This window comes from Entelurus aequoreus, linkage group LG09 (assembly GCF_033978785.1).
Source record: "Entelurus aequoreus isolate RoL-2023_Sb linkage group LG09, RoL_Eaeq_v1.1, whole genome shotgun sequence".
Taxonomy (NCBI): domain Eukaryota; kingdom Metazoa; phylum Chordata; class Actinopteri; order Syngnathiformes; family Syngnathidae; genus Entelurus; species Entelurus aequoreus.
In genome coordinates, this window is record NC_084739.1 from 24,139,349 (window position 1) to 24,166,631 (window position 27,283).

A 27,283-nucleotide genomic window follows, 5' to 3' on the forward strand; every position below is an offset into this window, starting at 1 on the left:
TTTTGTGAGAAACATTTATATGCACAAGAATGTATACCGGTACTCATATAGATTAAAATAGTGATATGAATAAATGTATGTCTTTATTCAAAACCATGATGTGGATTTACACTTATTTTGGTGCTAGAAAAGGAACTACTGCTGCAACGTAAACTCACACTCACTCACATTACAAGCGCCAACTTGTCCGTTGTAGACACATTCTTCCATGTAAACGCTGTACAGAAAATAAGTTGGTGCTTTCATTTAAATGTCTTCAGAATGAGGGATGGATTCAAGTCTTTCCATTGGTAGTTGATTGTTGGAAGCCCTTCTGAAGACAATTTAGGTGTTGGAAGTGAAATGCAAAATAATGGTTGAAGAAGCAAAAGCTCCTTTCACACATATGCCTTTTGATGCCGGGGGGATGTGCCGCCTTTTTTTCCTCTGTCTCGCTGTTTTGTGTGAATGAGGGGCGATCAAAGTGGACCTGCAAATGTTCCGTCTTTGGAGGTAGTATCAGAGCTGTAACAGAGGCGGGACGGCAGCTGTGTGAAAGGAAACAGGCTGTGTTGTGTTGAACGCAACTGTGTGTGAGTGCGCAGACAATGTTTTCAGTCTGGGAAATGCTGAGGATTCACATTTCTGAGCCGCCAATTAAGTGGAGTCTGTGTGTGAGAGAGGCGAATGTGTGCGTGGTGAAACAGCTGCGTGGACATTGTGCGTCCTCTCCCATAGATAAGCAGAGAGAACTTGGTGTCATTTTTTTCCAGGAAAAAAAAACGAAGGCTGTCTGATGAGTTCCGTCTTATCGACTTCCTGCGGGTTATTTTCTAGTCTGCTCTGGCCAAAAAGTTCAAGTTACGTGATGCTGTGTCATGAGGAAGGGGAAAGCCTTTTTTAGTCCGTTTGCAACTTTGTATTGCCACCATTTTGAAACGTGAGGCTCTTGCTAATGGTCCGGTTTGGTGACAGGATGGGGGACACTTCTAGCGACCTTTGTTCTTCTTGGCATTTCCCTACAGGAAGAAAAAAATAACAGCTCAGTTTTCATACACCTTTCAAGATCCATGCTTGAGTTCTTCCACTAGACATGGGAAACATAATCAATATAAGAAGTGTGTTGATTGTGTGAAATTGATGCATCTTAAAGCAAATGAGGCAAAAAGGAGTGCACTACTTGGCTGCAACCAGCAGAGGTGCTGTTGATTTAGTCTCAAATATTTGATGATTCAAAGAAGAACAATATGATGTTCGTAAGGATGTGTCGATCAATCGGCCACTGATCAGTATCAGCCGATTTTGATATAAAAGTACATGATCACCATTAAAAATGTTCCTTCAAACCAATTTAATTTACGGCAAAAATATCTGGATATATATCGTATATCAGCCAAAATATATTGGGATATGAGTTTTAGTCCATATCTCCCAGCCCCATACTAGTGTTACCGACAGTGCAAGCCAAGTTTACAGGGATGTTGTCAGTGTTTAAAGGCTGCAGTATGTCTTATGATGGCACTGTGTTGTATATATGAGTGCACGTGTGGTACTGTGTACGTTGTTTGAGTGTTAACAATAACCTTGTGTTATTTAAAGGTGCCATATGCAATCATTTCATGTCAAGTCATCATTAAATGGCCCTGATATGTCAAAAGGCATTAATAAATCATGTTCTTTTCGAATACCTTAATACGGTAGTTCAGCCGCGATATGCTAATTTCAAAATTAGATTTACAGCCCCGAAATCTTGTTATTGTTTTCATTTTGATGCCCCCGCCCCCCTCCACCGTTTGACCAATTAGAATGTCCGTGAGTGTGTCACATCCAGGTTGCCAGTTACGCACTGCCACCTTCGTCTAGCTACTGCCACTGGTTAAGTTACTAAACATGTCAGACCTTAGTAAATCTAAAAGGCGTCGTTACGATTCTCAACGTAATAATGACAAAGCCAGGAACAAATCGAGAATTTTTATCGGGGATACCTTTGAAAGATGGAGACGATTGAAGGCGGAGAAGATTTTTTCATCTGACGCCAAACTTGCTAATTTCCTCCTTGATAGGTAAGTAAGGCATTTACGTTTTCTTATTATTTGTAATAAATGGAACTGGACATTTCGTATGTAAAATATATTGTCCAATACAGTCTATGATCTTGTCTAACAAAGCTAGTATGTTCATGCAACGAATGCTTAGCATGCTAGCCCGGTCAATGACACATCGACATATAGGCTAACGGGGGAAATATATGCCCGTTAGCCTGTATGTCGATGTGTCATCCAACTGACAGATCGACAAATAAAACCTATGTGGATATGGGTAGTGTCAGTGCCTATTTTGTTCTCAATATGCTGAGTGCTTCAACCATATCAGGTGACTACCTCTTGAAGCTCATCGAGAGAATGGCGAGAGTGTGCAAAGCAGTAATCAGAGCAAAGGGTGGCTATTTTGAAGAAACTAAAATATAAAACATGTTTTCAGTTATTTCACCTTTTTTTGTTAAGCACATAACTCCACATGTGTTCATTCACAGTTTTGATGCCTTCAGTGACAATCTACACTGTAAATAGTCATGAAAATAAAGAAAACGCATTCTTTTTAAGCCCAATGCGGCCCCCCAGTCAAAAAGTTTAGACACCCCTGAGTTAAAAGTTTTGTAATTGACAGAAATCAATGATTATTTTAGGCAGTACAGGTGAATTAGTGCTTATTGCTTGGTGGTTTCATGAGAGCAAAGGGAGACAAAGTGAAAGCTAGCGTCCAGGTTTCAAACACGACTTAGCATTCCTTTCAGGATTAGGAAACATGCGGGGTGTGGTTTCTGCCCTTGCAGCAGCTTCCAGAACACGCATCTTGTGTCTCATCATTCAGCAACGAGCGCAGAAAGCAAGCAGGAACATGCACACCAACAACTGACGTCTTCATAGTGTGCAGTTCAGACCTAATGGGTTTGTCACATGGTGATGGCAGGTGCGTTTGCCTTCAGTCTTTAAAGCAAAGCACCGTGCGACCTCTGACCTCAGCATCCAGCTTGTCACCAGCAGAATCTTTACAACATCACGGCTCCCGGGAGACCACAGACTTTCATCACTTGCTTCTCAGAGCTTTTGGTTTTCGTTCTTTAAAGTTGATAAGAAACAAATGAGGACGTGCGCAGCGTACCTTGCCGCCCAGTTTGAGCGTGTCGATCTCCTCCCTCTGTTTGCTCAGCGTCTCGTTCATGCTACACAGGTGGTCGCTCATCGTGCTCAGCTGGTTTTCGTAGCTCCTCTTGGTCGTGCTCAGTTCATCCTGTGTGGCGAACAGCAAACTTTGAATAGAGTGTGAGCCACCAGTCTGGGGGACTGTTGATTGATGGAGGAGGCTGCTGATGAAGGACTTGGACAATGACAGTTGGTAATATACCTGTAGGTGAGTGATCTTCTGATTGGCCCGCTTAATGTCCTCCAATAAAGTCTCCCGCGATCTTTCTGCAATGGCTAATCTCTTGGCCAAAGCCCGACACTGGAAAGATACACAAAAAATGCAAGGCTTAAATTATTGGCACACAAAAATGTGGGCTGGCTCAAGGTGGAGGACAGAGTTAAACAACTTGCACTGAGCCTAGTCTATAAAATCCGCTACACCTCCCTGATACCGAAGTACATGTCAAACTACTTCCTTAACGTAAATGACCGCCATAACCACAACACCAGGGGGAGCTCCACTAACCACGTTAAACCCAGATTCCGAACTAACAAAGGTCTTAACTCATTCTCTTTCTATGCCACATCAATGTGGAATGCGCTCCCAACAGGTATAAAAGAAAGGGCATCTCTATCCTCCTTCAAAACCGCAATAAAAGTTCACCTCCAGGCAGCTACAACCCTAAACTAACACCCCCCCCGGATTGCTAATAATCAAATGTAAACAATCAAATGCAGATACTTTTTCTTATGCCTTCTGATCTCTCTCTCTCTCTCTCTCTCTATGTCCACTACTTGATGTCCATATCCTACCCCCCCCTCCACACACCCGATTGTAAATAATGTAAATAATTCATTGTGATTATCTTGTGTGATGACTGTATTATGATGATAGTATATATGATAGTATATATCTGCATCAATAATCAATTTAAGTGGACCCCGACTTAAACAAGTTGAAAAACTTATTCGGGTGTTACCATTTAGTGGTCAATTGTACAGAATATGTACTTCACTGTGCAACCTACTAATAAAAGTCTCAATCAATCAATCAATCAATCAATCAATCAAAGAATTGTTTTCATGCATTTTCATCTTTCATTTTGACTACTGGCGCTCTTCCGCTTTGTATGATTAATTAATGAAATTAATGAAACCGTTACAATTAGCATTACTGTTGCCAATGCTCCCCATAAGGAATGGGCAAAATGGCCGAAGATTTATATTGCGATGTATATTGCAGCCGCCTGGGGTTAACGATATAAATTACAATATGTTAATTGGTATTTGCATGATAATAGAAGCATTTCAAAATGGGTAACAAATGCTCCTAATTTGGCTGATGACATATGCGATAACATACTGCATAATTTCTGGTTGTATTATTTTGTTAAAATAATTAATAATTTACTTGCTAATTTACTGTTAATATCTGGTTACTTTGTGTTGTACCACATTTGTATCTACACTTCTGTTAAAACGTATTAAACACTTATTCTTCTGTTGTTTGGATATTTTACTTTAGTTTTGGGCGATACTACAAATGTGGGTATAGATTCAATAAGAAGTAGTTACAGGAGCAATCAATATTGGCCATACCAAAGCTGATACATCACATTTTTAAGATCATTGAATTATTAAATTTTTGATCACAATTGTAATCAGACAAAAACACAGTATCAATAAAATATTGAAATAATTTCCTACTATTGGCTCTGATACTTTAGGTTTTGCCCTTGAAGTCCTCCTGTGTACTGGGACTTATTTCCTGAGTTTGTAAACAATTAAAAAAATATATTGTGATAGTATTGATCTAACCACTGTAATACTGACCTTATACTGATACTGTACTTGGTATCATTGCTGTCGATATTTGTATCGTTTTAGAACGCAATATTTTTTAACTAAGGAAACTTTACGTATGTTTAACTTGTGTGTCATTGTGTGTTTAGCGGGGTGTGCTTATGTAGGTGCTAGCTCCTAGTAGCCTACAGTAGATCCTTTAATGTTTACTTTTTGTAAATAACTTCACTAAAATACAGGAAAAGGCACATATACTTTATGTGCTTATTGGTGGACATTTGGATGTTAACTGGCAGCCCAACTTTGCACAGGTAAACACGCTCTAAGAATGTTTGTAAAAGATTTTAGATGTAAGGTGGTATCACCTAATGCTTCTTTTTTTGCTGATATCGGCAAATATCCATAACGACTTGAGAAAACCCCTCGTTACAATGTCATTGAAAGGTAAATTTCAAATACATACAGCCCTTTAATTAATTGTAAAATATTTCCTCAATCTAGTAGAAAGAATAGTCGATTTATTATGTCTTGAAAAAATGTGTTAAAAAATGATTACACAACTTGGCTGCAACCAACAGAGGTGCTTCGCCCACCATTGCTTACATTTAAGTGTCGCATGTTTAGCTAATCCTCGTCCTCCAGTGATAATAATACTTGTAAGAAACAGTTTATTTGTCGTCCTGGAGGTGACTTAGAAGTGGCTTTGCAATGTGGAGGGACATTAGCTGTTAGCGAGGACGTGATTGTTCACTCGTCGCTGTCAAATATGCAGGACACAGCGAGAATGTGTCATCCACATGCATTATCACAATACAACGATAGCATTAAAAGCTCTATTGTCAGCCACATTTATATCATTTATATTGCTCAACACTACACTCTGTTTTGAGTCAAAAAGGGAGTCACTTTGTCTACTTCATCTGCAGGATATCAAAATAAGACATTTTCCACCCTTAACTACTCATATCAACCCAAAATAAACTCTAAAAGGCCATGTTCAACACCCTATGATATTTTCTACTTGTCGTCCTACGGTTTATGCTTCAAATATCTGGAAGGAGCATATACAGTGTTTTACCGCAATTTTAGTTGACTTACAAAAAGATAAAGAGACAAGGTTACGTCTTTTAGAGCATAATATCAACGTTGAAGTGCAGGCTTCACCTCAGAGTGGAAGTGCACTGCTTTGCTGTCTGACACCTGGAGCTGAGTGGTGAGCTCTCCCACTCGTGTCATGTAGTGAGTCTTTATCAGCTGCTCCCTGGACTCCTCGTCTGCCACCTGCAAAATACACGCAATACGCTGCAACTTGGAAGAAAATATCCTGTTTTGAACTTTTTCATCTGAATGCATGGTCACTTACATGCTCAGCCGAAGGTACAGTACATAACATGCCGACCTGGGGAGAAGAGACGTAAACACAGCTGTTGAGTAGACTGCAACAATCTAAGTTATCTATTCCAAGCCTGAGCAGTGAGGTAACCATTTAGGATTGTGAAGTGTTTGTTATACAGTGAAACCTTAAATTAAGAACCCCTCATTGTATTAACTTTTCCATTTAAAAAACACAAATTGAATAAACTATGATTTGTTGTACAAACCTTGTCTCCCTATACGAACATTTCATCCACCCATTGTGTGCCTTGCAGCCATTTTGTGCCAGGTATCACATCCATTGTGGGTTGGCTTATCGGGCTCCAGTGCTCTTTCAGTCAGCACAGTCCTGCTGTTGTTAGCCACTGTGCTGAATGCTACTTTGTGTGCTTTTAAGCCTTTTACAGCATTTTTTTTAGTTTACGAGCTCAATCTGAGTCCAAAGAAAGCAATGGACCAGCGATGTGTGGTTTGAAACATTCAGGAAGTATCCACAGCATTGTCAACTCTGCCTCCCCCTTTCTTCTGTTGCACACCAAGAAGATTAACCATGAAAGTAATGTGGGTTTTATTTTTTTATTCCTAATCATTGTAGCAACCTGTTAAAGTTAAATAGTTTTGTGATTGCAAACTGTGAGTGCACCAAAGGGCTAGTGACAATGTGTGTGCGTGTCGGTAGAGCGTCTGAAAGTGAGGAAAGGTCACCTGTTGTTGCTGTTCTGACTTTGTTATTAAATAGGAAGTTGATCCATCACCCCGTTGTTATGATTGTTTGGTAAGCGGCACTTAATATGTTCAAATCGTACAAACTTTTTCAAAAATATGGACTTTCGTCAAGGCTGGAACCCATTATTCATATTTACATTGTTTCTTATGGAGAATTTTCAATACTTAAACTTTTTCTATTTACGAACCCTGTTCAAGAACCAATTAAGTTCGTAAATCAAGGATCCAATGTAAGTTCCTCCTGGTCTGCCAGAGAATAAGACGACGTAGTAGGAGGGATCGGTTTTGCCCACTTGGAGACTTGTCTAGCATTTAGACTTCTTGAGGTTGTCATTTTTTTTTATTGTAGATTTTTGAAGACTATGTGCTCCCCCACGCCTCAACTTTTGTTAAGGAAAAATCAGCAACTATAAAAAATAACATGCATAACTGTCAATTATGCAAATTAGATGATGCCAATGCCTACACAGAGTTCTCTCTATTGTGCTGCATCAGCATATTGGGAACAAAGAGTTGTATCATATAAAAGTAGAGTGAGAGCTAACAGCCAATAATATATTTTGTTACAGGAAGTGACAGACTCAATCCCTAAACAGCAGTAAAGCAGTGACCGTACCAGGCTGGTGCACATGGTCTCCTTCCCAGCAGCCTTCAGAGCCGTCTCCTCTTCCTCATGGTTCTGTGTGACTGTGCTGACCGCACGTTTCTGCAGGTTCGGACTTCCCTCCAGAGCTGCCGCGAGCTGCGTTTCCAAGTCCGCAATTCGCTGGTTCTCCTTTTCCAGGCGCACTTTCCCCAGTTGAGCTTCCAGGAGCCAGTGTTCTTTTTCCTGCTCCAGACGAGTAATCTTCTCCAGACTCTGAAGCACCTGCAGGGGGAAAATAAGGACAGTCAAACTGAGGTCAAATCAAATGTAATCACATCATTTATAAAGTTGGATTTGGCTACCCTAAGCTAATTTTGCACTACCTTCTAAAATTGTAATCATCTTGAAATGTATGGTCATCATGTTTTGCGTCACTACATGATTTATGAAAGCACACAGAATCAAACGTGCTTGCATAGCACTAAATGATCTAAAGTCATCTGACAGACGTGATTCAGGAGGAATCATACCTGCTGAGTGAGACCTTCTCTACTCTCAGTAGAGCTGGTGAGTATGCGGCGGTTGGACAGGGCTTCCGTGTATGGAACAGACGGTGGCCTGGGCTAAACATGAAACAAACAATAGGATTGATTACTAAACAAAAACCTTCATGCAATGACAAAGAATTGATTAAATAGAATGCATTGTAAATGCTCTAATTAACACCTCTACAGCAAAAATGTGGGCCCGGTCAAAAAACATTGGTATTAACAGCTGTGGCTATAGCCAAGCTACTGACTAAGTTTTTAATCACTCCATCAAGACAGAACTAGCAGCATTTAAAGCAGGGGCGTCAGACGTATGGCCCAAGGGCCTGATGAGGTTTAAGCCGGCCCGCGGTCCACAAGATGAGTTTGCTAAGTACAAAAATGAGCTGCAATTTTAAAATTAAGGAAACTGCTGTTCTAAATAAATACATTGGATGTGGCAATAGCAATTCTGTTAGGCAAACAAACGGTTTATGGCGGGGCAAAGCAAGTATGCCAATAGATATCTGGGAGTATGCCAAGCAAGAGGTCCAGAGGTGCACAATAAAATGTGGCTTTGGCTCCTCCCCCTTGACATAAATGAAACCTAAAACCCTCCGTTTTACACCCATTGCTTTGAACACATTGTGCTTCGGCACCCTCATTGCCCAAAAATGTTTTGTCAAAAAAAGAGAAAAGTTTAGTGAATTCGATATATAAAGCGCTTTTGTCTAGTGACTCAAAGCACTTTACATAGTGACCCCCAACATCTAAGTTACATTTAAACCAGTGTGGGTGTCACTGGGAGCAGGTGGGTAAAGTGTATTGCCGAAGGACACAACAGTAGTGACTCGGATTGCGTAAGCAGGGATCGAATCTCAGGGATCGAACCTGAAACCCTCCAGTTGCTGTCGCGGACGCTCTATCAACGGAGCCACGCCGCCCCACAAGTGGATGCAAAGTGTATAAGTCAACCCTCATGAATAGGGTCCGTGTACGTTAGCCATCCGTTTTAATTTTAGAATAGAAAAATAATTTAACATAAACATCAACTTTCCCCGTAAATTGATAATTAATAACAGAAAATGGATTGTTATCCATTATCCGAATTTATTAATGTGTTTGAAAATCGAACATGGAAATTTAAACGAGTGGAAAACTATTTTCTCTATTCCCCGTTCAATTTGTTTGGAGATATAGGTGGTTTACGCATGCGCTGAGTCTCTTTTGAGGATCTCAGTCTGTGAGTGACCAGGAACAACAGAAGAAGACAAAGACAAAGAACGGTTAGTGTCGTCAATACAATTTTGTCCCGGTCAAAAGTTCCTTTCTAATTTCTAATGTCCAGAGACATGGGAAGTGACACATTTTATTGATTCTCTTAATTGGGACGGCGTGGCTCAGGTGGTAGAGTGGCCGTGCCAGCAACTTGAGGGTTCCAGGTCACTCACTAAACTATAACCGGATGGTCGTGACGTACACGGACCGTATTTGATATCTAGAATTAAAAAAAACAATTATTATCATCTATTTCTTATTTTGTTCGATCCCAGATATGCTGCAACTTGAAGTTTGTTGGCTTTGTAGATACACTTGGCTGTGTTTTTGAAACGACACCAATCTTTTCCTCAGAATTTTCAACTAACGAAGTGTTTTGTCAAGAGGATTGATTATATGTGATATGTACACTTTCAGAATGTAATTGTTCTATTTTTGGCCAAAGTAAAACAAAGAAAATGATCATAGGTTATTATTTTGTAATTGTTATGCCATGATTTTACCAGTACGGCCCACTTGGGAACAACGGCCCCTGAGCTAAAATGAGTTTAACACCCGTTTTTTAAGTAGGGTGAGTGGTCAGCATCCAGTACCTTGGCTGTCAGGTGTGTTGCCTCATCAGCTGTATTAATGCCGACTGATCAGTTTGCGCCTTTAGGAGGTCATATTTAAAACACATATATACACATTTAAAACACTTCCTTGTGGTCTACATAACATGTGATGGTGGTTCTTTGGTCAAAATGTTGCAAATATTTAGTTTTACAGACCATCTTCAAGCCGTTTTCTGACCATCTCTTCAGAATGCGGCGTTTTGTGGGCGTTCTTATTTACGTGCCAAAGGCTTCATCCAGGCCAAGACTCCTTTGACTGCGTCTTCTCCCCGTCAGCCATGTTGTAATTTTAGCACTTCATATGGAGTCTACTTCATACTTGCCAACCCTCCCGGTTTTACCGGGAGATTCCCGGTATTCAGCACCTCTCCCGATAACTACTTACAGATGTAAGTTCTAACTATATGCTACTTGTTATGAGAAATGGCAACAGCAGAGGATTTTATCATGCATGTACGAGCCAGTCTGCCCTACAACAAGAAGATAGAAACAAAGGAACTTATTGACTACAACTGAAAAAAAATGGCGGATTCTCACAAAGCTCTTCAGGTAAACCCTTACCATGTATGAAGATATATATCCGATGATGGAACTTGGGCAAAATGCGTCACTATCATCTACAATTCCGAACAGCTCATTTTGGAAAGAGGCAAAAGTGTGTTAAAAATATCTACGCCACATGGTTTGGATGCAAATTTTCGGGATTTATGCAGATCCCAATTACACAGTAACAGGTAAGAAAAGTTGGTTTTGCATATAAAGACCCTTTTCTACATTGACTAGGTGGTCCAATTTCTACTTCCTCATGCACTCCAAATCATTATTAAAGTGAAATAATTACATTGTCGTAAATGATGAGTTTTAAATATTGGAAATAACAGCCGATTTAGGTAAAAAAATAAACAACGTCCCAGCTATAATTAGAAGGTCACAGTGTGACAGTTTTTAAAATGTTGCCCCCCTCATGGAGCTAAATCATCGATGCATAGTAATTGTATACCATTGCAGACTACAACCACAAACACAAAAAGAAACATATTGTTCCATTTCTACCTTCCTGCAACTGTTGTTCTGTCCAATTAACTTTTCACTAATCTTACCTTCCTGAGAGCGTGAATGTAAGCTGCTGCTTTCTTTTTATTAGAAAGCATGCTCTCAGCTTGCAAAGGATTGAGTACTGCTGTGCTTCCTTTGGGACTGTAGCCTGACGACGTGAAGAAGTCCAAGTTGTTGCTGAAAAACGTGGCGAGCTGCAGGAAAACCACAGAAATTAAAGGTCATAAAATAAAAATCCTAAGCATCTTCTGGAGCTGGAAGGAAAGCAGTGCTGGCTGAAAATAAATGTCTGTAGAATTAAGACTTGGTCTCAAATAATCCCTTCACACAAATTGTGCCAGCATGTGTTCAGTCCACTGCACTGGGCTTCCTATCATACAAGTCTTGATTTAAAAAGAGAAATCACTTATCAGCAACTTTGGCTGAGAGGCAGCTGTAAAAAGTGTGATTGGGATAGTGGCTTTGAACATTTAACTGCTGCCCACCTGAGTCCTGCCGCTCAGATAGCGCTCGCTGAGGCGGCAACTCAGCATGATGATGGCACCGCTACAGTGAAAACTCAGATCTGAGCGTGAGCGTGAACCTGACTGCCCACTTCTGGTCGTACCTTGCCAGTGCTGCTGGTCAGTGATCCCAGAGAGCCCAGCAAACATTCTGTGGTGGTGAAGAGTTTCTGTGTTGCAGTGGGGAGCTCCTTCTCTAAGCTGGCCTTCTGGTTGTAGTGCTTTGACATCTCTGTACACACACACATACACACACAAGATTAATACAATACATTTATATCTACATATACATATACAGTATATATACACATATATACATGTACAGTAATATATACACATGTACATATTTATTTTTTTGCACATATATATATTTATGTGTGTGCGTGTGGGTGTGTGTGCGTGCGTGTGTTATATAGGATGTGGTTTATGTGCTCAGAGCTGGAAGACTGTGGGATATAATGCTTACAACACATTAAAAAGTTAGGGCCCTCTAGGCAACCATGTAAAGGTTGCAAACAGCCCCTTTAGGGACACTTAATATGTATGTCTACTTTGTGTTCTATTTTGTACCAAGCTGTTGTGTAGCTACTGGCTCCTAGTAGCCTATAGCGTACCATGTTTACATTTTGTAAATGACTTCACTAAAATACATGAAAGGACCAACTATGTGCGCTTATTGGAGGACATGTAGATGTTAACTGGCTGTTGAGCTTTGCACAAGTAAACGTGCTGCAAGACTGCTTGTATCAGAGATCATATTCACGATTTTTAGATGAAAACCTAATATCTGATGCTTGTTTTGTTTTTTTGCTGGTATTCAGATCCGACACCCCTAAAAACCATCGAGACTTGCATGAGCAAGAAAGACATCGACTAAGAGACTAACAAGTTGACTTCCCACCATTGTCCAGAAAAAAAGACATAGGTGATTGGTATGGGAATGCAAATCAAATAAGCTCATGGTTAATACTCACAGTAGTTTCTGCAAATGTGCAACTATCACAATACATTCCAAATAATCAGTGGTCTCCCCTCAAGAAAGCCAGGTATTTGTGGGGAAATAGGCAGAAAAAGCCTCCTTATTGCCGTCGAGCATTAAGATTAAACTCTTGAAGTTTAGAAAAGGGATGCGGGGTCTCCTGAGGCCAGACTCAAACAGTTGGATATTCAGTTAAAGCCAAATTTGGACAAAATTATACTTTTATCATGTCTAGTGTCCACAGCATTGATGTGGTTAAAAGGGTAGAAGAGGTGTTCAAGACGTTAACAACTCTATTTGACTGACAGAAAAAAGTCTGTTCACCTTTAACAGCATCATGCAGACTGTGCAAGCAGGCAGCCAGTTGTGTAAAGACAGTCGAGGTGCTGCTTTGTGGCATGGCATCCAGACGAACACCTGACACACAAATAGCATTTATTAAAATGTTATAAATACTTCTGTGAGGAATAACAATCCAAAATCAATCAAAACGATTGAATAATCAACAGTAACCTACTGGGTAGTGCCAAGAGGTTGATGTAACTCAGCAGTTTCCCAAAGACTGAGGTGACTCTTCTAATATCATTCTGAAGCTCTTGATTCTTCACTATTAGGGCAGCAGAGCAAAGAGGAGTCTGGCACTCCTCCTCTAAACTGGAGAGGAATTGATGATATCAACAACGGTGGCAACTGTGCTCTGTCGTCTTTACCACACGCATACATGCAACAACACCGCTGACCTTTTCAGTTGATAAGGAAGCAGCTTTTGGAGAAAACGCGTGTACAAGGAGAAATGATCGGTGAAGTTCTTCAGCTTGTCCACAGTCTCCTGCAATTTAATCACAACAGGAGATAAATGGTGACATGTCTTGAAGGTGTTAGCACAATGGCTTTGTCCTGGAAGAGCTCACAAGCATTGTGACTGTGTCTTCGGTGATGCTTTGGTGCAACTGCATGAAACTGTCCTCTAGGGGGCGCACATACACTGCATTCTCATGCAGATACTGAGAGAACTGGAGGAAGAGTTGTGCACCATCATTAGCAAACACATATTAAACGTGAGTGTTAACATTACTAACCTTCTGGTTCAGTGGAGAGATAGGCTCTATGGATGAGTCCAGTGGATAAATGTGGACTCTCTGCTCAGTGTATGAATGCAAGTTTAGCAGGCCAGCCACCAGGTCCTGAATGAAACTTAAGGCCTGGCCCGCCACATCCCGGGCTTTAAGCTGTATTTAGCAAATAACATGTATACAGATCAGCTTCAACTCATAGTTACATCTTCATTTTGCTTTGGTTGATTATTGTTAGCTGCACTTACAGCATTAAATACAACTAACTGCACAGTGTTAACTGAAGTGTGGCGTAGAACTGCAGAGCATTTTTATTACATTTACAAATACCTTACAATATGATTTGACACCAACATCCTCAGGAGCCCAGTCTGAGATTGGCTTTTTTTTTTTTTTACTAATCCTCCCCCAGCGTCAACCTTTTTCCCCACGTGGCGACCCATCAGCGTTTCCATTTTCTGTAACCCTGTACAGTGTTTGTTTGTCTAATCTTGAATGGGTTTGTGCTGAAAACAAAACTTTGTTGTACTTGTGCAATGACAATAAAGATCAATCCATCCGATATAAACTACCTAAATTACTGACCGAAATATATGATAACACCTTATTCATATTTTCGGAAGACATTTTTTTAAAACACATAAAATAAGAACTGGTCAATTGCAGTAAAAATATTAAATTTCTTCGCCTGCTTAACACCTTTTGAATCACTTTTTCTTTTCACCGTGTCGCCGCCACATCTCTTAAGGTCACTGGTGTGCGTAAAAAGAAGAAAAGCTCTGATTCGTCTGGGGCCACCTGCTTGTTTGCATTTAGAACTCTCTAGACACCTAAGAAACCCACATTTTTCCGACTTTTTTCCTAGAGGAAAATACTGTCTTTTACAGGCGCATTTCAATAATGTAGAATATTGTACATATTTTATATTTATTGCAGTAGCTCCACTCAAAAAGTGAAGCTTAGATTTTATTGATTCACGACACAGAGTTAACTATTTTAAGACTGTATTTCTTCATAAAGTTGATGATTATAATTTACAGCTAAATAAAAACCCAAAGTTAAAAAGATTGATCTACAAAAACTTCAATTTACATTTTTGTCCTATTTGAATTACTGAAATCAAATCCATTTTGCACAATATTCTAATTGATACAGTATGTGCCTGTACCGAGATCAGTTTGGAAATACCTCTCTATTGACAGTGTCAATAAAAAAAAAAGTATAATTATCGATTATCCCAGTAATCGATTAGTTTGTTTGATTAATCGAGTAATCAGATAAAACTTACTTGATAGTCTCAATGTGTATTTTATGAAAAATTGTTGAAATAAAAAAAATTCTGATTGCATAACCTTCATTCTTTTTTCGAATAAATGCACATCATCAACATTTAAATTGCACTTTGCACGTGTGTGCATTAATAAAAATAAAAATCTCAGCTGTTTTCCATCACACAGACCACGGCACCGACACACAACGCTTATGTGCGCTCTATTGCAGCAGCCGTGCCTATACTATGTCCGCATATTAAAAGTCTCTGGCAATTTATCAATTTGTATTAGTTACTTTCATTAAACAAATCATTAAAGGAACATAATATAAATCAAGGCTTTTTGTAATAGAATTAATTCAATAATCGTGCTGCCCTCTCATTGAAAAAATGCAATTATTTCCAATACAACTGTGCTATTAGAGTTCAGTGGATTGTGTCACAGTCAGTTTGTGGACAATGCACTGAAGTTAGCATTCAAAATGCAAAGTTAAAGAATACATTTTAGGTGAGACAGCCATCAACACCCACCTGATGTCGTCGATTGTGTGGCGGCACATTTAGACTGTTGTAGTCACTAAATTCTGCAGGATTGAAGGAACAAAGAACATGTTCACGTCCTCAGCATCTTAAATTTTGTCGATGTCTGTTTTCAAGTAACGAATACTCACTGGTGTCGTTAAAGGGCACTTTCTCTTGAATGACGCTGCTGCTTTGTTTCAATTGTCTGTTGAGTTCTGACTGGCATCGCCTTAACTGTTGCTGACTGTACAACAAAAAGTACAGCCGATCAACTTCATGACTAACAAGGAGTAAGTCAAAAATCCTAAACTAAAAGAAGACAAACATACCAGTCTTCTGTTTTTAATCTGCACTCTTTCCTTTCCATCTCCAGTGTCTGTGTTTTAACCTAACGCACACAAATCGATCAAGTAAACGAACGATCTCACAATGACTCATCTTCTTGGCCCATCCTCACCTCCAGTCTTGCCTTGTCACTCTGCAGCCTCTCGATGGTTTCCGTGGACTTGGCGGTGAGTCTGTCCACAACAGCTTGGTGCTGCTGCGAGTCTCTTTCTAGCTCCTCCAGACGCACCCTCATCTCCGCCTCCTGCCTCCTGTGCTGCTCATCTGCCTCGTAAAACTAAAAGAGCAAAAGGGAGAAGCCAAAAATGCACTGAATCCTCTACTTTGAATGTTTCCAAAAATATTAAATTAAATATTTACTTGAATGTGAAGCCTCTCGTTTTCTTCAATCTTTTTCTGCAGGTCTTCATCAAAAACACTTTGTGTTCGAACGCCATGGTGTGAGGGGGAATCTCCTTTATTCTGAAGAACAAGAGCATTTAATCATTATTATACCGTCCAACTGTACCAGCAATAGTTTGTGTGATTCATTATGTTTCTGTGCATCTATTCTTCCACCTGTTTTAACAGTGTTATCTTTGTTCAGCAATGGTCTTTAAAAAGGGGAACCACAGCCCCCAGGTGGTCTGCAGAGGTACTGCATAGTGGGTCATTAAATTTTTGTCTGATTAGACTTTTTAAAATATATTTAACTGTATGTATTTCTCACAAATGTACTGGGTTTTTTTTACGGACCATTAGCCGCTACCTTTTTCTAATGTTTTGAATGGCTAATTTATGGATTTTTCTTCGCTAATGGCCGTTTTTTTGTATTCAACGAAGAGTTTTAATATTAACCCGACAAGAGACACAGAAAAAGTCTGTTATTGTTTGTGTTATGGCTTCATCTTTTGGATGCATTTGCTCACGGCAGGTGCTGCGGGTTCAGAATGTACTTCCTGTTTCATGCCGGAAGAATATTTGTCCATAGTGTTTCTGCTCGAATGGATTTTCATTCATTACTCCAAGCAACGTTTGTAAGTTTTACAATATAACTAAAACAATACATACTTACTAAACAGTCGATGTGTGATATCTGTAGGAGTGTTTTCATGCATATTTGTGCGTGCTATTGTAATGTATTCAAGCTTGCGTCAATGGCATTAGCGAATATGTTGTTATTAACTTACAGTGGTATTCTTTTTTTATTGTTTCAGTTTCATAAATACAACAAAATGTCACTTTGAAGTTATTGAGTCTCTTTAGCTGATTGGAGAGCTTGCTTTCGCAGCTAATGGGTCCATGACGATGACTTCGGTTTTGTTTGATCAGCAATTTTACTGCCGTGTTTTAGGCACTGTTTGGAAACAATTAGGGTATGTAAAAAAACATTTATAAAATATTTGGTACCAGTGTATACCGTATTTTTCGGACTATAAGTCTCAATTTTTTTCATAGTTTGGCCGGGGGTGCGACTTATACTCAGGAGCGACTTATGTGTGAAATTATTAACACATTACCGTAAAATATCAAATAATATTATTTAGCTCATTCACGTAAGAGACTAGACGTATAAGATTTCATCGGATTTAACGATTAGGAGTGACAGATTGTTTGGTAAACGTATAGCATGTTCTATATGCTATAGTTATTTGAATGACTTTTACCATAATATGTTACGTTAAAATACCAGGCACGTTCTCAGTTGGTTATTTATGCGTCATATAACGTACACGTATTCAGCCTGTTGTTCACTATTTTTTATTTATTTTAAATTGCCTTTCAAATGTCTATTCTTGGTGTTGGGTTTTATCAAATAAATTTCCCCAAAAAATGCAATTTATACTCCAGTGTGACTTATATATGTGTTTTTCCTTCTTTATTATGCATTTTCGGCTGGTGCGACTTATACTCCGGAGCGATTTATAGTCCGAAAACTACGGTATCTGCGGTTTATAGTCCAGTGCGGCTAATATATGTAAACATATCTTTTTCTTCTGAAATTTGGTGGTGTGGCCACCAATATTAGTTGTGAATGTGTTCTAGGGCTACACGATTATTTGAAATAGAATCAACATTGAGGTTGTTTTTTTCCTCCGCCGTTGACCGGCATTCGAGTGACAGACATGTTGGCCAATCAACATTGTTGAGTCTCGCGTTTGTTCGTCTCTCGCTTCAAACAGGAAGAAAGACGTCTAACTTTGTGCATCGCTCTCAGCACCTGAACGTGTTTATTTAACACTGGAAATAGCTGAACAGAGTGACACCTCTTATCAGTCATTAACAATCTTTGTCTCGGCGGAGACGAAAGCGGGGTGCCGCCGCCAACACACTCACAGTACAGAGAGCCTTTTGACTCGCCGGTGAGAAATGCAAACTAACACAAATTAGGAGGAAAAAGATTATAAAGCCAAATGTCATGTCGTTCATAATGAGGATTCATAATGTTCACAAGGCTCTGTTTAAGTGCAGGCTGGTTTTAAAGATAATGTACATGTCATTGTGCGTCTAGTATATTAAAAGAAACATTATAATAACAGAGGTTTAATGCCACCAAGTCAGCTGTGGCTGCATTTCCAGGTTTCTGATTGGACAAAATGTGCATGACAGCAAGTGTATGCGTTTGCGTGTATACATAGACAGTTTTGAAACCACACTTGTGTGGATGGAGATTGTTTTAACCCCAAATATGCGTTTTTGAAACTATCCTTGTTCGTGTGGACATGGCCATAGACTCTCCCGGATTAATATGCATCGTTTTTGCTCGGGTAGGGTTGCATTTCATGATTTAACTTAGCGTCTACTGATGTTTGTTTCTGTTGCACACGCCGTTTACGAGTAGCGTGTTTGTCCCCGTCTTTAAGAAAATACAACTATAGATGTCAACATTGTGTATGTGCTAAAAGATTCATTTATGATTGCTGCCTTTGGTAAAAGCTCAACTCTTTTAGGTTTTGCTCACATTTGCTTTCTTTTATTTAGACATGCAGAGATGGTGCTTTTCGAAACACTCGTAGCAAACATGTGTTTAAGAAATACAAATAATATCAAGATACTACTTTAAATGGGAAATAACTGTTAACAAAATATATCAAACAAACCTTTAACGAAGTGATCACTGCAAACTAATGCATTCTTCAACTCTGCTCCCTTGGACTACAGTGTGAGCTGCATGATTTTCTCGTTGTCGCTTCCACAAATTTTGCACTTTTTCACCCTTTTTTGATAACTTCTCGAGGAACTCTCAAGAAACTTTTATTCTTTCCACGATTTGAACGGTTCGTACAGCTGAAAACAACACAAGCAACGGGCATTTTAATGGTGCCTAGTACCCATTGAAAACACAGGTAGCTTGACCACCACCAATATTCATTGAGCCGGACGTGAGCCGGACGTGACGTCAAAAACATCCCAGCAATAGACTTACTATCCACTGAAAATTACTGCCATGATGGTCTAAGAGCTGGCAACAAAAGTGATGACCAACACAATTGTGTCTTGCCTACGTTCAAGAATGGTGGTTGTGGTCTGTCTGAGGCTGCATGATTGCTGCCAGCACTGGGTAGCAGCGGTTCACTGAGAGAAGCATGAATTCCTATATGTACTTTGGCATTCCACAGGAGAGCATACCGTAATCCCTTGTATGTGATACTTGATAACGATACTTGAGATATTAAGAAATAAAGTTAATTTGCAATGATTGACTTAATTATTATTAGCTTAGAGGAGCAGCACCACATTGCGCATGGACACACACTGCTCGCCTCTTGTCAGTCGGGGGACTAAAATTTAAAAAAAGTCAGCCAGAGGCGATTAACGTTTGTGATCGGTATTAATCGGCAATGGCGATCACATACTTTTTCACAAAAATAGTCCAATACTGATCAGCACATCCCTACTGATTTTGTATCATCCAAATTGATTAATACAAGATTTACTCTTACAGGAGACAAACAACGTAAGGTATTAATTCCTTGTCTCAGACAGAAACTACACTATATGATCACCTTTCCCTTTTTGCCCTTGGCTTCACTGGCAGCCAGCTCTTCTTGAAGCAGCTCCACCCGCTTAGCCAGCTGCTGGTTCCGGAAGCTGAGGCTGTCCATCTCCTGCTCCTGCTTCCTCAGGCTCTGATCCCTCTGCTTCAGCTGCTCCTGAAGATTAAGCATAGATTAAGTATAGATCCTTGTTTGAACCACATCTGAATTACTGCAATATCTTATGGTGTAACACTTATCCAAGTTATCTAGATACATTACAAATCCTTCATAAGAAAGTAATACGATCCATAACTTGGTCAGACTTTAATGCTCCCTCAAATCCACTCTTTTACAAGACGAAGCTTCTGAAACTCACTGAGTAACTTTTTACATGACGCATGTATGATGTATAATGTGGTATATAAGCTGTGAGCTCATTCCTATCACCTCTTCCACACAAACACATTATACGAGAAAAAACAGTGGCTAAAGGGCAAACGCCGTAAACTCAAAGGCACAAGCTTTAGTATAATGTGTAAAGGCCCGCATATCTGGAATGAACTTGACAGTCCAATCACAAAATGTACTTAATTGAGAACATTTTTAAAACTTTTGAAACATTAATTATTTCTACATTATAACACACCATGAACCCCAAAAGATGAAAAACAATACCGATCATACAAAGCAAGAGATGTATTATTGTTTATTGTAACATTAATTAATGAACATCAATCACTATAGTACGCATACTGAAATAGATATGCACAATATTGGCAAATTACAATGTGCAAGACTACCAACTACCAGAAAATGAATTCATGAGTACAAATTAAAACTATAAGGATGTGTGAATGTATGAAATTATTTAGGAAATTGTTTAGGATGTAAGCATGTGAGAATATTATTAATGCTGTACCTTATTATCTTACATGTACTGTATTGGGGCCCCCGCTTATAAGCTATTAAGGCTTCTTGGGAGTTTCCCTCTTACAAAACCCATACAAATAATGTACAATGGTTAAGTGTATAGACTTGTATAATGTTTCATAAATAAAGAGAGAAATGATGAGATGAGGAAGCAGTAAATAAAATAAGAATCATGCAGTATGCGGATGTGAGGTGTGATTAGCACAGAATCATTGGCAGTTGTATTACAGTTATAACCTGTGTGTGAGACTGCAACCAGATGTTGTATGGCTGTGGTAAATGGCAGAAATAACCCCAAAGATGTACATTAATGATCACACTTTACTTTGAAGGAAGCTGAGTTGGCCTGCTCATCAACAACCGCTTTCTTCAGCACCTGGTTCTGGGCACGGAGCTGTAAAAATAGAGCCCAAAGTGGCACATCTGAGTTAAAACTGTCAGAATGTATTACCTTGTGCCACTTGTTTTTCACTATTCAGAGACTAAGCACAGAAATACAACCATAAAAGAGACTAGAATGTTGGTGTGTGAGTAATAACCACATAGTCAGCACTTCGTGACTAAGATATGGCAGTTTACTAACGGAGAGATCAGAGTGAAACAGGAAACAGCACACACTGGATGTGCAGTCAGCTGACATGGAAACAAAGGGCACTCACACGAGAAAACTTTAAAACCAAATACACCCTATAAAATGTTATAAACAAATGACCATGTGATATTATTTATGTATTCTAGTATATCTCATGTTTCAAATTACACAAAACGTTTGAAAGTATATCCTAAAGACTAAGCACTCATTAGGTCTCCTTGCATTAATCCTTCTCTCTGATGAGTTCCAATACGTACAAGAGCGGAATCTAAAAGACAGTAGTGCTAAACAATCAACACTACTATGCATCTAAATCAGGAGTCCTCACATTGTGGTGCAAGAGAAACACTGATTTTATGGTGCATAATGTGTGCGAGTTTAAGCTTTATGGTTACAGTACCAGTGTTGGAACTAAAAAGCACTTCATTTAAACATAAAACTCAATGTATTAATCACTGAATGGAGAACTGGGGGTGGGATTAAATAAGTTATCTTCTTCCCACTCCCTTTCAGGCAAAACTGGACAATCATGCTTACATACTGTACATTACCTTTTGCATTATATTAATTTATATTAATATGTATTGTCTACCTTGTACTTTTTTTTTAATGTCATTGCCTGAAATAAATGAATAAATGAAAATTAGCTAAACTGGTTTGAAAGACATATTCATTTGTTGTTGTTTTCATAGACCGCTGAAGTCTACTACAGTTCTAAATTATTTCATTTTTTAAAAGTATAATGCATCTGGCACTGCAAATGCAATGCAATAAACTATTAAATCACACGCTGTGATAGAATAAATATATATTTTGGGGTTACGTCCACCTGTAGATCAGTTGGTGTTAATTAGATCAGTGATTCTAAAACTGTGGGCTCTATCTATCCATCCATCCATTTTATACCACTTGTCCCTTTTGGAGTCACGGGGGGTGCTGGAGCCTATCTCAGCTACAATCGGGCGGTAGGCGGGGTACACCCTGGACAAGTCGCCACCTCATCACAGGGCCAACACAGATAGACAGACAACTCACAACACTCACATTCACACACTAGGTCCAATTTAGTGTTGCCAATCAACCTAACCCCAGGTGCATGTCTTTGGAGGTGGGAGGAAGCCGAAGTACCCGGAGGGAACCCACGCTGTCACGGGGAGAACATGCAAACTCCACACAGAAAGATTACGAGCCCAAGATCGAACCCAGGACCTTCGTATTGTGAGGCACATGCACTAACCCCTTTGTACGCCAAATAATCACTTGATTAAAGTACAGTGTTTTATTTCTCTATATTCAAACACAGTGTTATTGTTAAAACTTTGTGTAATGTTACAGAGACCAACATTTTTCAGATATACTTGTTAAATAAAACCTCTGCCTTGTTTTTAAAGGATACTTACGCCTATTACGCTACTGTATCTTACTGTTAAGCATTAGGGTGGTACTTGGACAGCCAGGTTTTTCTGAGGTGGTACTTGGTGAAAAAAGTTGGGAGAACCACTGAATTAGATGCATAGTGTTGTTCTTAAAACAGCCTTCACTATGTTAGTAGCATCATATGATTTACAGATATCTTGATCATTTATAAACACTCTAAATAGACAGTTTATTTTGTAGAAACCATGTGCAGTATCGCTTACAGCAGGGGTGTCAAACGTACGGCCCGAGGGCCGGATCAGGCCCGCAAACAGGTTTTATCCGGCCCGCGGGATGAGTTGGCTAAGTCTAAAAATGTACCTGAAATTTTTGAATGAAAGAAACAGCTGTTCTAAATGTGTCTACTGGATGTCGCAATAGCAATTCTTTGTATCTTGGTAGACGATGCTACATATGTACAAAATAAACCATGTGATGTTAGTACATCAGTCGAGGAAAATGATCAAACTACATAAATAACGGGGGACGGCGTGGCGCCATCAGTGTGTGAATGGGTGAATGTGGAAATAGTGTCAAAGCGCTTTGAGTACCTTGAAGGTAGAAAAGCGCTATACAAGTATAACCCATTTACAAACCCCGTTTCCATATGAGTTGGGAAATTGTGTTAGATACTATAATATAATATAAACGAAATACAATGATTTGAAAATCATTTTCAACCCATATTCCGTTGAATATGCTACAAAGACAACATATTTGATGTTCAAACTGATAAACATTTTTTTTTGTGCAAATAATCATTAACCTTAGAATTTGATGCCAGCAACACGTGACAAAGAAGTTGGGAAAGGTGGCAATAAATACTGATAAAGTTGAGGAATGCTCATCAAACACTTATTTGGAACATCCCACAGGTGAACAGGCAAATTGGGAACAGGTGGGTGCCATGATTGGGTATAAATGTAGATTCCATGAAATGCTCAGTCATTCACAAACAAGGATGGGGCGAGGGTCACCACTTTGTCAACAAATGTGTGAGCAAATTGTTGAACAGTTTAAGAAAAACCTTTCTCAACCAGCTATTGCAAGGAATTTAGGGATTTCACCATCTACGGTCCGTAATATCATTAAAGGGTTCAGAGAATCTGGAGAAATCACTGCACGTAAGCAGCTAAGCCCGTGACATTCGATCCCTCAGGCTGTACTGCATCAACAAGCGACATCAGTGTGTAAAGGATATCACCACATGGGCTCAGGAACACTTCAGAAACCCACTGTCAGTAACTAGAGTTGGTCGCTACATCTGTAAGTGCAAGTTAAAACTGTCCTATGCAAGGCGAAAACCGTTTATCAACAACACCCAGAAACACCGTCGGCTTCGCTGGGCCTGAGCTCATCTAAGATGGACTGATACAAAGTGGAAAAGTGTTCTGTGGTCTGACGAGTCCACATTTCAAATAGTTTTTGTAAACTGTGGACGTCGTGTCCTCCGGACCAAAGAGGAAAAGAACCATCCGGATTGTTATAGGCGCAAAGTCGAAAAGCCAGCATCTGTGATGGTATGGGGGTGTATTCTACCATCCTAGTCACGTCCGTTGCGTCCTTGGGCAAGACACTTCACCCTTGCTCCTGATGGGTGCTGGTTAGCGCCTTGCATGGCAGCTCCCGGCATCAGTGTGTGAATGTGTGTGTGAATGGGTGAATGTGGAAATACTGTCAAAGCGCTTTGAGTACCTTGAAGGTAGAAGAGCGCTATACAAGTATAACCCATCCATCCATCTTCTTCCGCTTATCCGAGGTCGGGTCGCGGGGGAAGCAGCCTAAGCATGGAAGCCCAGACCTTCCTCTCCCCAGCCACTTCGTCCAGCTCTTCCCGGGGGATCCCAAGGCGTTCCCAGGCCAGCCGGGAGACATAGTCTTCCCAACGTATCCTGGGTCTTCCTCGTGGCCTCCTACCGGTTGGACGTGCCCTAAACACCTCCCGAGGGAGGCGTTCGGGTGGCATCCTGAGCAGATGCCCGAACCACCTCATCTGGCTCCTCTCGATGTGGAGGAGCAGTGGCTTTACTTTGAGCTATCTCTAAGGGAGAGCCCCGCCACCCGGCGGAGGAAACTAATTTCGGCCGCCTGTACCCGTGATCTTGTCCTTTCGGTCATAACCCAATGCCCAAGTATAAGCCATTTATCATTTATTAGTGCCCAAGACATGGGTAACTTACACTTCTGTGAAGGCGCCATTAATGCTGAAAGGAACATACAGGTTTTGGAGCAACATTTGTTGCCATCCAAGCAACGTTACCATGGACGCCCCTGCGTATTTCAGCAAGACAATGCCAAGCCACGTATTACATCAACGTAGCTTCATAGTAAAAGAGTGCGGGTACTAAACTGGCCTGCCTGTAGTCCAGACATGTCTCCCATTGAAAATGTGTGGCGCATTATAAAACAGGACTGTTGAACAACTTAAGCTGTACATCAAGCAAGAATGGGAAAGAATTCCACCTGAGAAGCTTAAAAAATGTGTCTCCTCAGTTCCCAAACGTTTACTGAGTGTTGTTAAATGGAAATGCCATGTAACACAGTGGTGAACATGCCCTTTCCCAACTACTTTGGCACGTGTTGCAGCCATGAAATTCTAAGTTAATTATTATTTGCAAAAAAAAAAAAAGTTTATGAGTTTGAACATCAAATATCTTGTCTTTGTAGTGCATTCAATTGAATATGGGTTGAAAAGGATGTGCAAATCATTGTATTCCGTTTATATTTACATCTAACACAATTTCCCAACTCATATGGAAACGGGTTTGTAGATACTTTTTCTTATGCTTTCTGATCTCTCTCTCTATGTCCACTACTTGCTGTACATATCCTAACAAGTCAGTCCTACACTATTTCAATGTCCATTTCTCTGATGATGCAATTGTTGATGACTGAAGTGTTGATATCAACCAAACCTAACCCCCACAATCCCACACCCCGGATTGTAAATAATGTAAGTAATTCAATGTATATACTCTGATGATTATCTTGTGTGATGACTATATTATAATGATAGTATATATCTGTATCATGAATCAATTTAAGTGGACCCCGACTTAAACAAGTTGAAAAACGTATTCGGGTGTTACCATTTAATGGTCAATTGTACAGAATATGTACTGTACTGTGCGATCTACTTATACAAGTCTCAATCAATCAAAAAAACCCTGGCTTACAGTATGTTACACTAGTACTAGTATATTGAAGTACAGTATAAGTTGCATTACCTTGGAGTACTCCTGTGCCAACCTGCTGTATTTGGTCTGAAGATCCGTGACATTAGCCATTCTCAAGAGAAGACGTGAGTTTGAGAGTGGTGAGTGTATCTTCTTCTTGGTTAGAACTTGAACAACACTCTCCACTCAGCTATACGAGTTGACACACTGGCTAGCTCAGGTTAGCGAGACCGCACTTATTATTGTTACCTTCTTCAGAGCGGCTCCTCGATGCGCTACGAGACCGAATTGGCTTGGCGAACATTGCTAAAGATGTGCCGTCGAGGTTTCCGGACACAAAACCGCGGCGGTCATCTGATTCTTAGGCGGTGTCGAAAGGGCGGATGTTATTGGGACGAGTGTTGAAGTTAGCATCATCAGCGATGACAGCGCACAGTTAGCTAAGTGGCCCAGGAGCCGAAAGGAATATAAAGCCACGGCGAGGTTATCTTACATCAATATAATCAAATATTAAATTTAGCTGCTGTTAAATTGTTAAAAAAGCCCTGATAATTTATCCATCGTCCACAATAGTTTAATTTTATTATTATTCGTCGGTCCAGGCAGGAACAAGCTGAGAAGTCAGAGGTCAAGGAAACACGGAAGTAGTGCGCTCGTCCTTTAAGCGCGCCCTCTAGCGGTTGGAGGTATAGTGGAGGGAAACAGATTTGTTTGCCTTTCTAATACATTCTAGTAAGTGGAGTGGGTTATTCCATATGGAGTGCCATCTCCGGGTTGGGGAGGAGATCTTGCCCCAAGTGGAAGAGTTCAAATACCTCGGAGTCTTGTTCACGAGTGAGGGAAGAGTGGATCGTGAGATCGACAGGCGGATCGGTGCGGCGTCTTCAGTAATGCGGACGCTGTATCGATCCGTTGTGGTGAAGAAGGAGCTGAGCCGGAAGGCAAAGCTCTCAATTTACCGGTCGGTCTACGTTCCCATCCTCACCTATGGTCATGAGCTTTGGGTTATGACCGAAAGGACAAGATCACGGGTACAAGCGGCCGAAATGAGTTTCCTCTGCCGGGTGGCGGGGCTCTCACTTAGAGATAGGGTGATAAGCTCTGCCATTCGGGGGGAGCTCAAAGTAAAGCCGCTGCTCCTCCACATCGAGAGGAGCCAGATAAGGTGGTTCGGGCATCTGGTCAGGATGCCACCCGAACGCCTCCCTAGGGAGGTGTTTAGGGCACGTCCGACCGGTAGGAGGCCACGGGGAAGACCCAGGACACGTTGGGAAGACCACGTCTCCCGGCTGGCCTGGGAACGCCTCGGGATCCCCCGGGAAGAGCTGGACGAAGTGGCTGGGGAGAGGGAAGTCTGGGCTTCCCTGCTTAGGCTGCTGCCCCCGCGACC

The 27,283-nt window shown here is 40.4% G+C and overlaps 1 protein-coding gene across 1 annotated transcript; it reads right to left on the bottom strand.

Annotated features, from left to right (window-relative positions):
- On the bottom strand, window positions 1-26,546 carry ppp1r21 (protein phosphatase 1, regulatory subunit 21). Its single transcript, XM_062058385.1, has 22 exons — window positions 25,945-26,546; window positions 21,035-21,103; window positions 19,807-19,953; window positions 16,181-16,282; window positions 15,933-16,097; window positions 15,805-15,863; window positions 15,625-15,719; window positions 15,485-15,537; window positions 13,690-13,839; window positions 13,522-13,623; window positions 13,351-13,439; window positions 13,128-13,264; window positions 12,935-13,027; window positions 11,736-11,863; window positions 11,173-11,322; window positions 8,184-8,276; window positions 7,684-7,935; window positions 6,331-6,366; window positions 6,132-6,248; window positions 3,385-3,483; window positions 3,142-3,270; window positions 1-998 (listed from the first exon to the last, which is right to left on the bottom strand). Exons 1-22 carry the CDS (start codon window positions 26,002-26,004, stop codon window positions 969-971), a joined length of 2,355 nt encoding a protein of 784 aa, XP_061914369.1. The 5' UTR covers window positions 26,005-26,546; the 3' UTR covers window positions 1-968.
- Window positions 26,547-27,283: the final 737 nt, after the last annotated feature.

What these genes read in the sequence shown, in the direction of transcription:
- ppp1r21 (XM_062058385.1), bottom strand. Translation starts at nt 26,004, where the DNA reads ATGGCTAATGTCACGGATCTTCAGACCAAATACAGCAGGTTGGCACAG. An exon ending in CCAACTCAGCTTCCTTCAAA is followed by an intron (nt 19,954 to 21,034) that starts GTAAAGTGTGAT and finishes CTTAATCTTCAG; the next exon opens with GAGCAGCTGAAGCAGAGGGA. An exon ending in ACGAGAGGCTTCACATTCAA is followed by an intron (nt 16,098 to 16,180) that starts GTAAATATTTAA and finishes TTGCTCTTTTAG; the next exon opens with TTTTACGAGGCAGATGAGCA.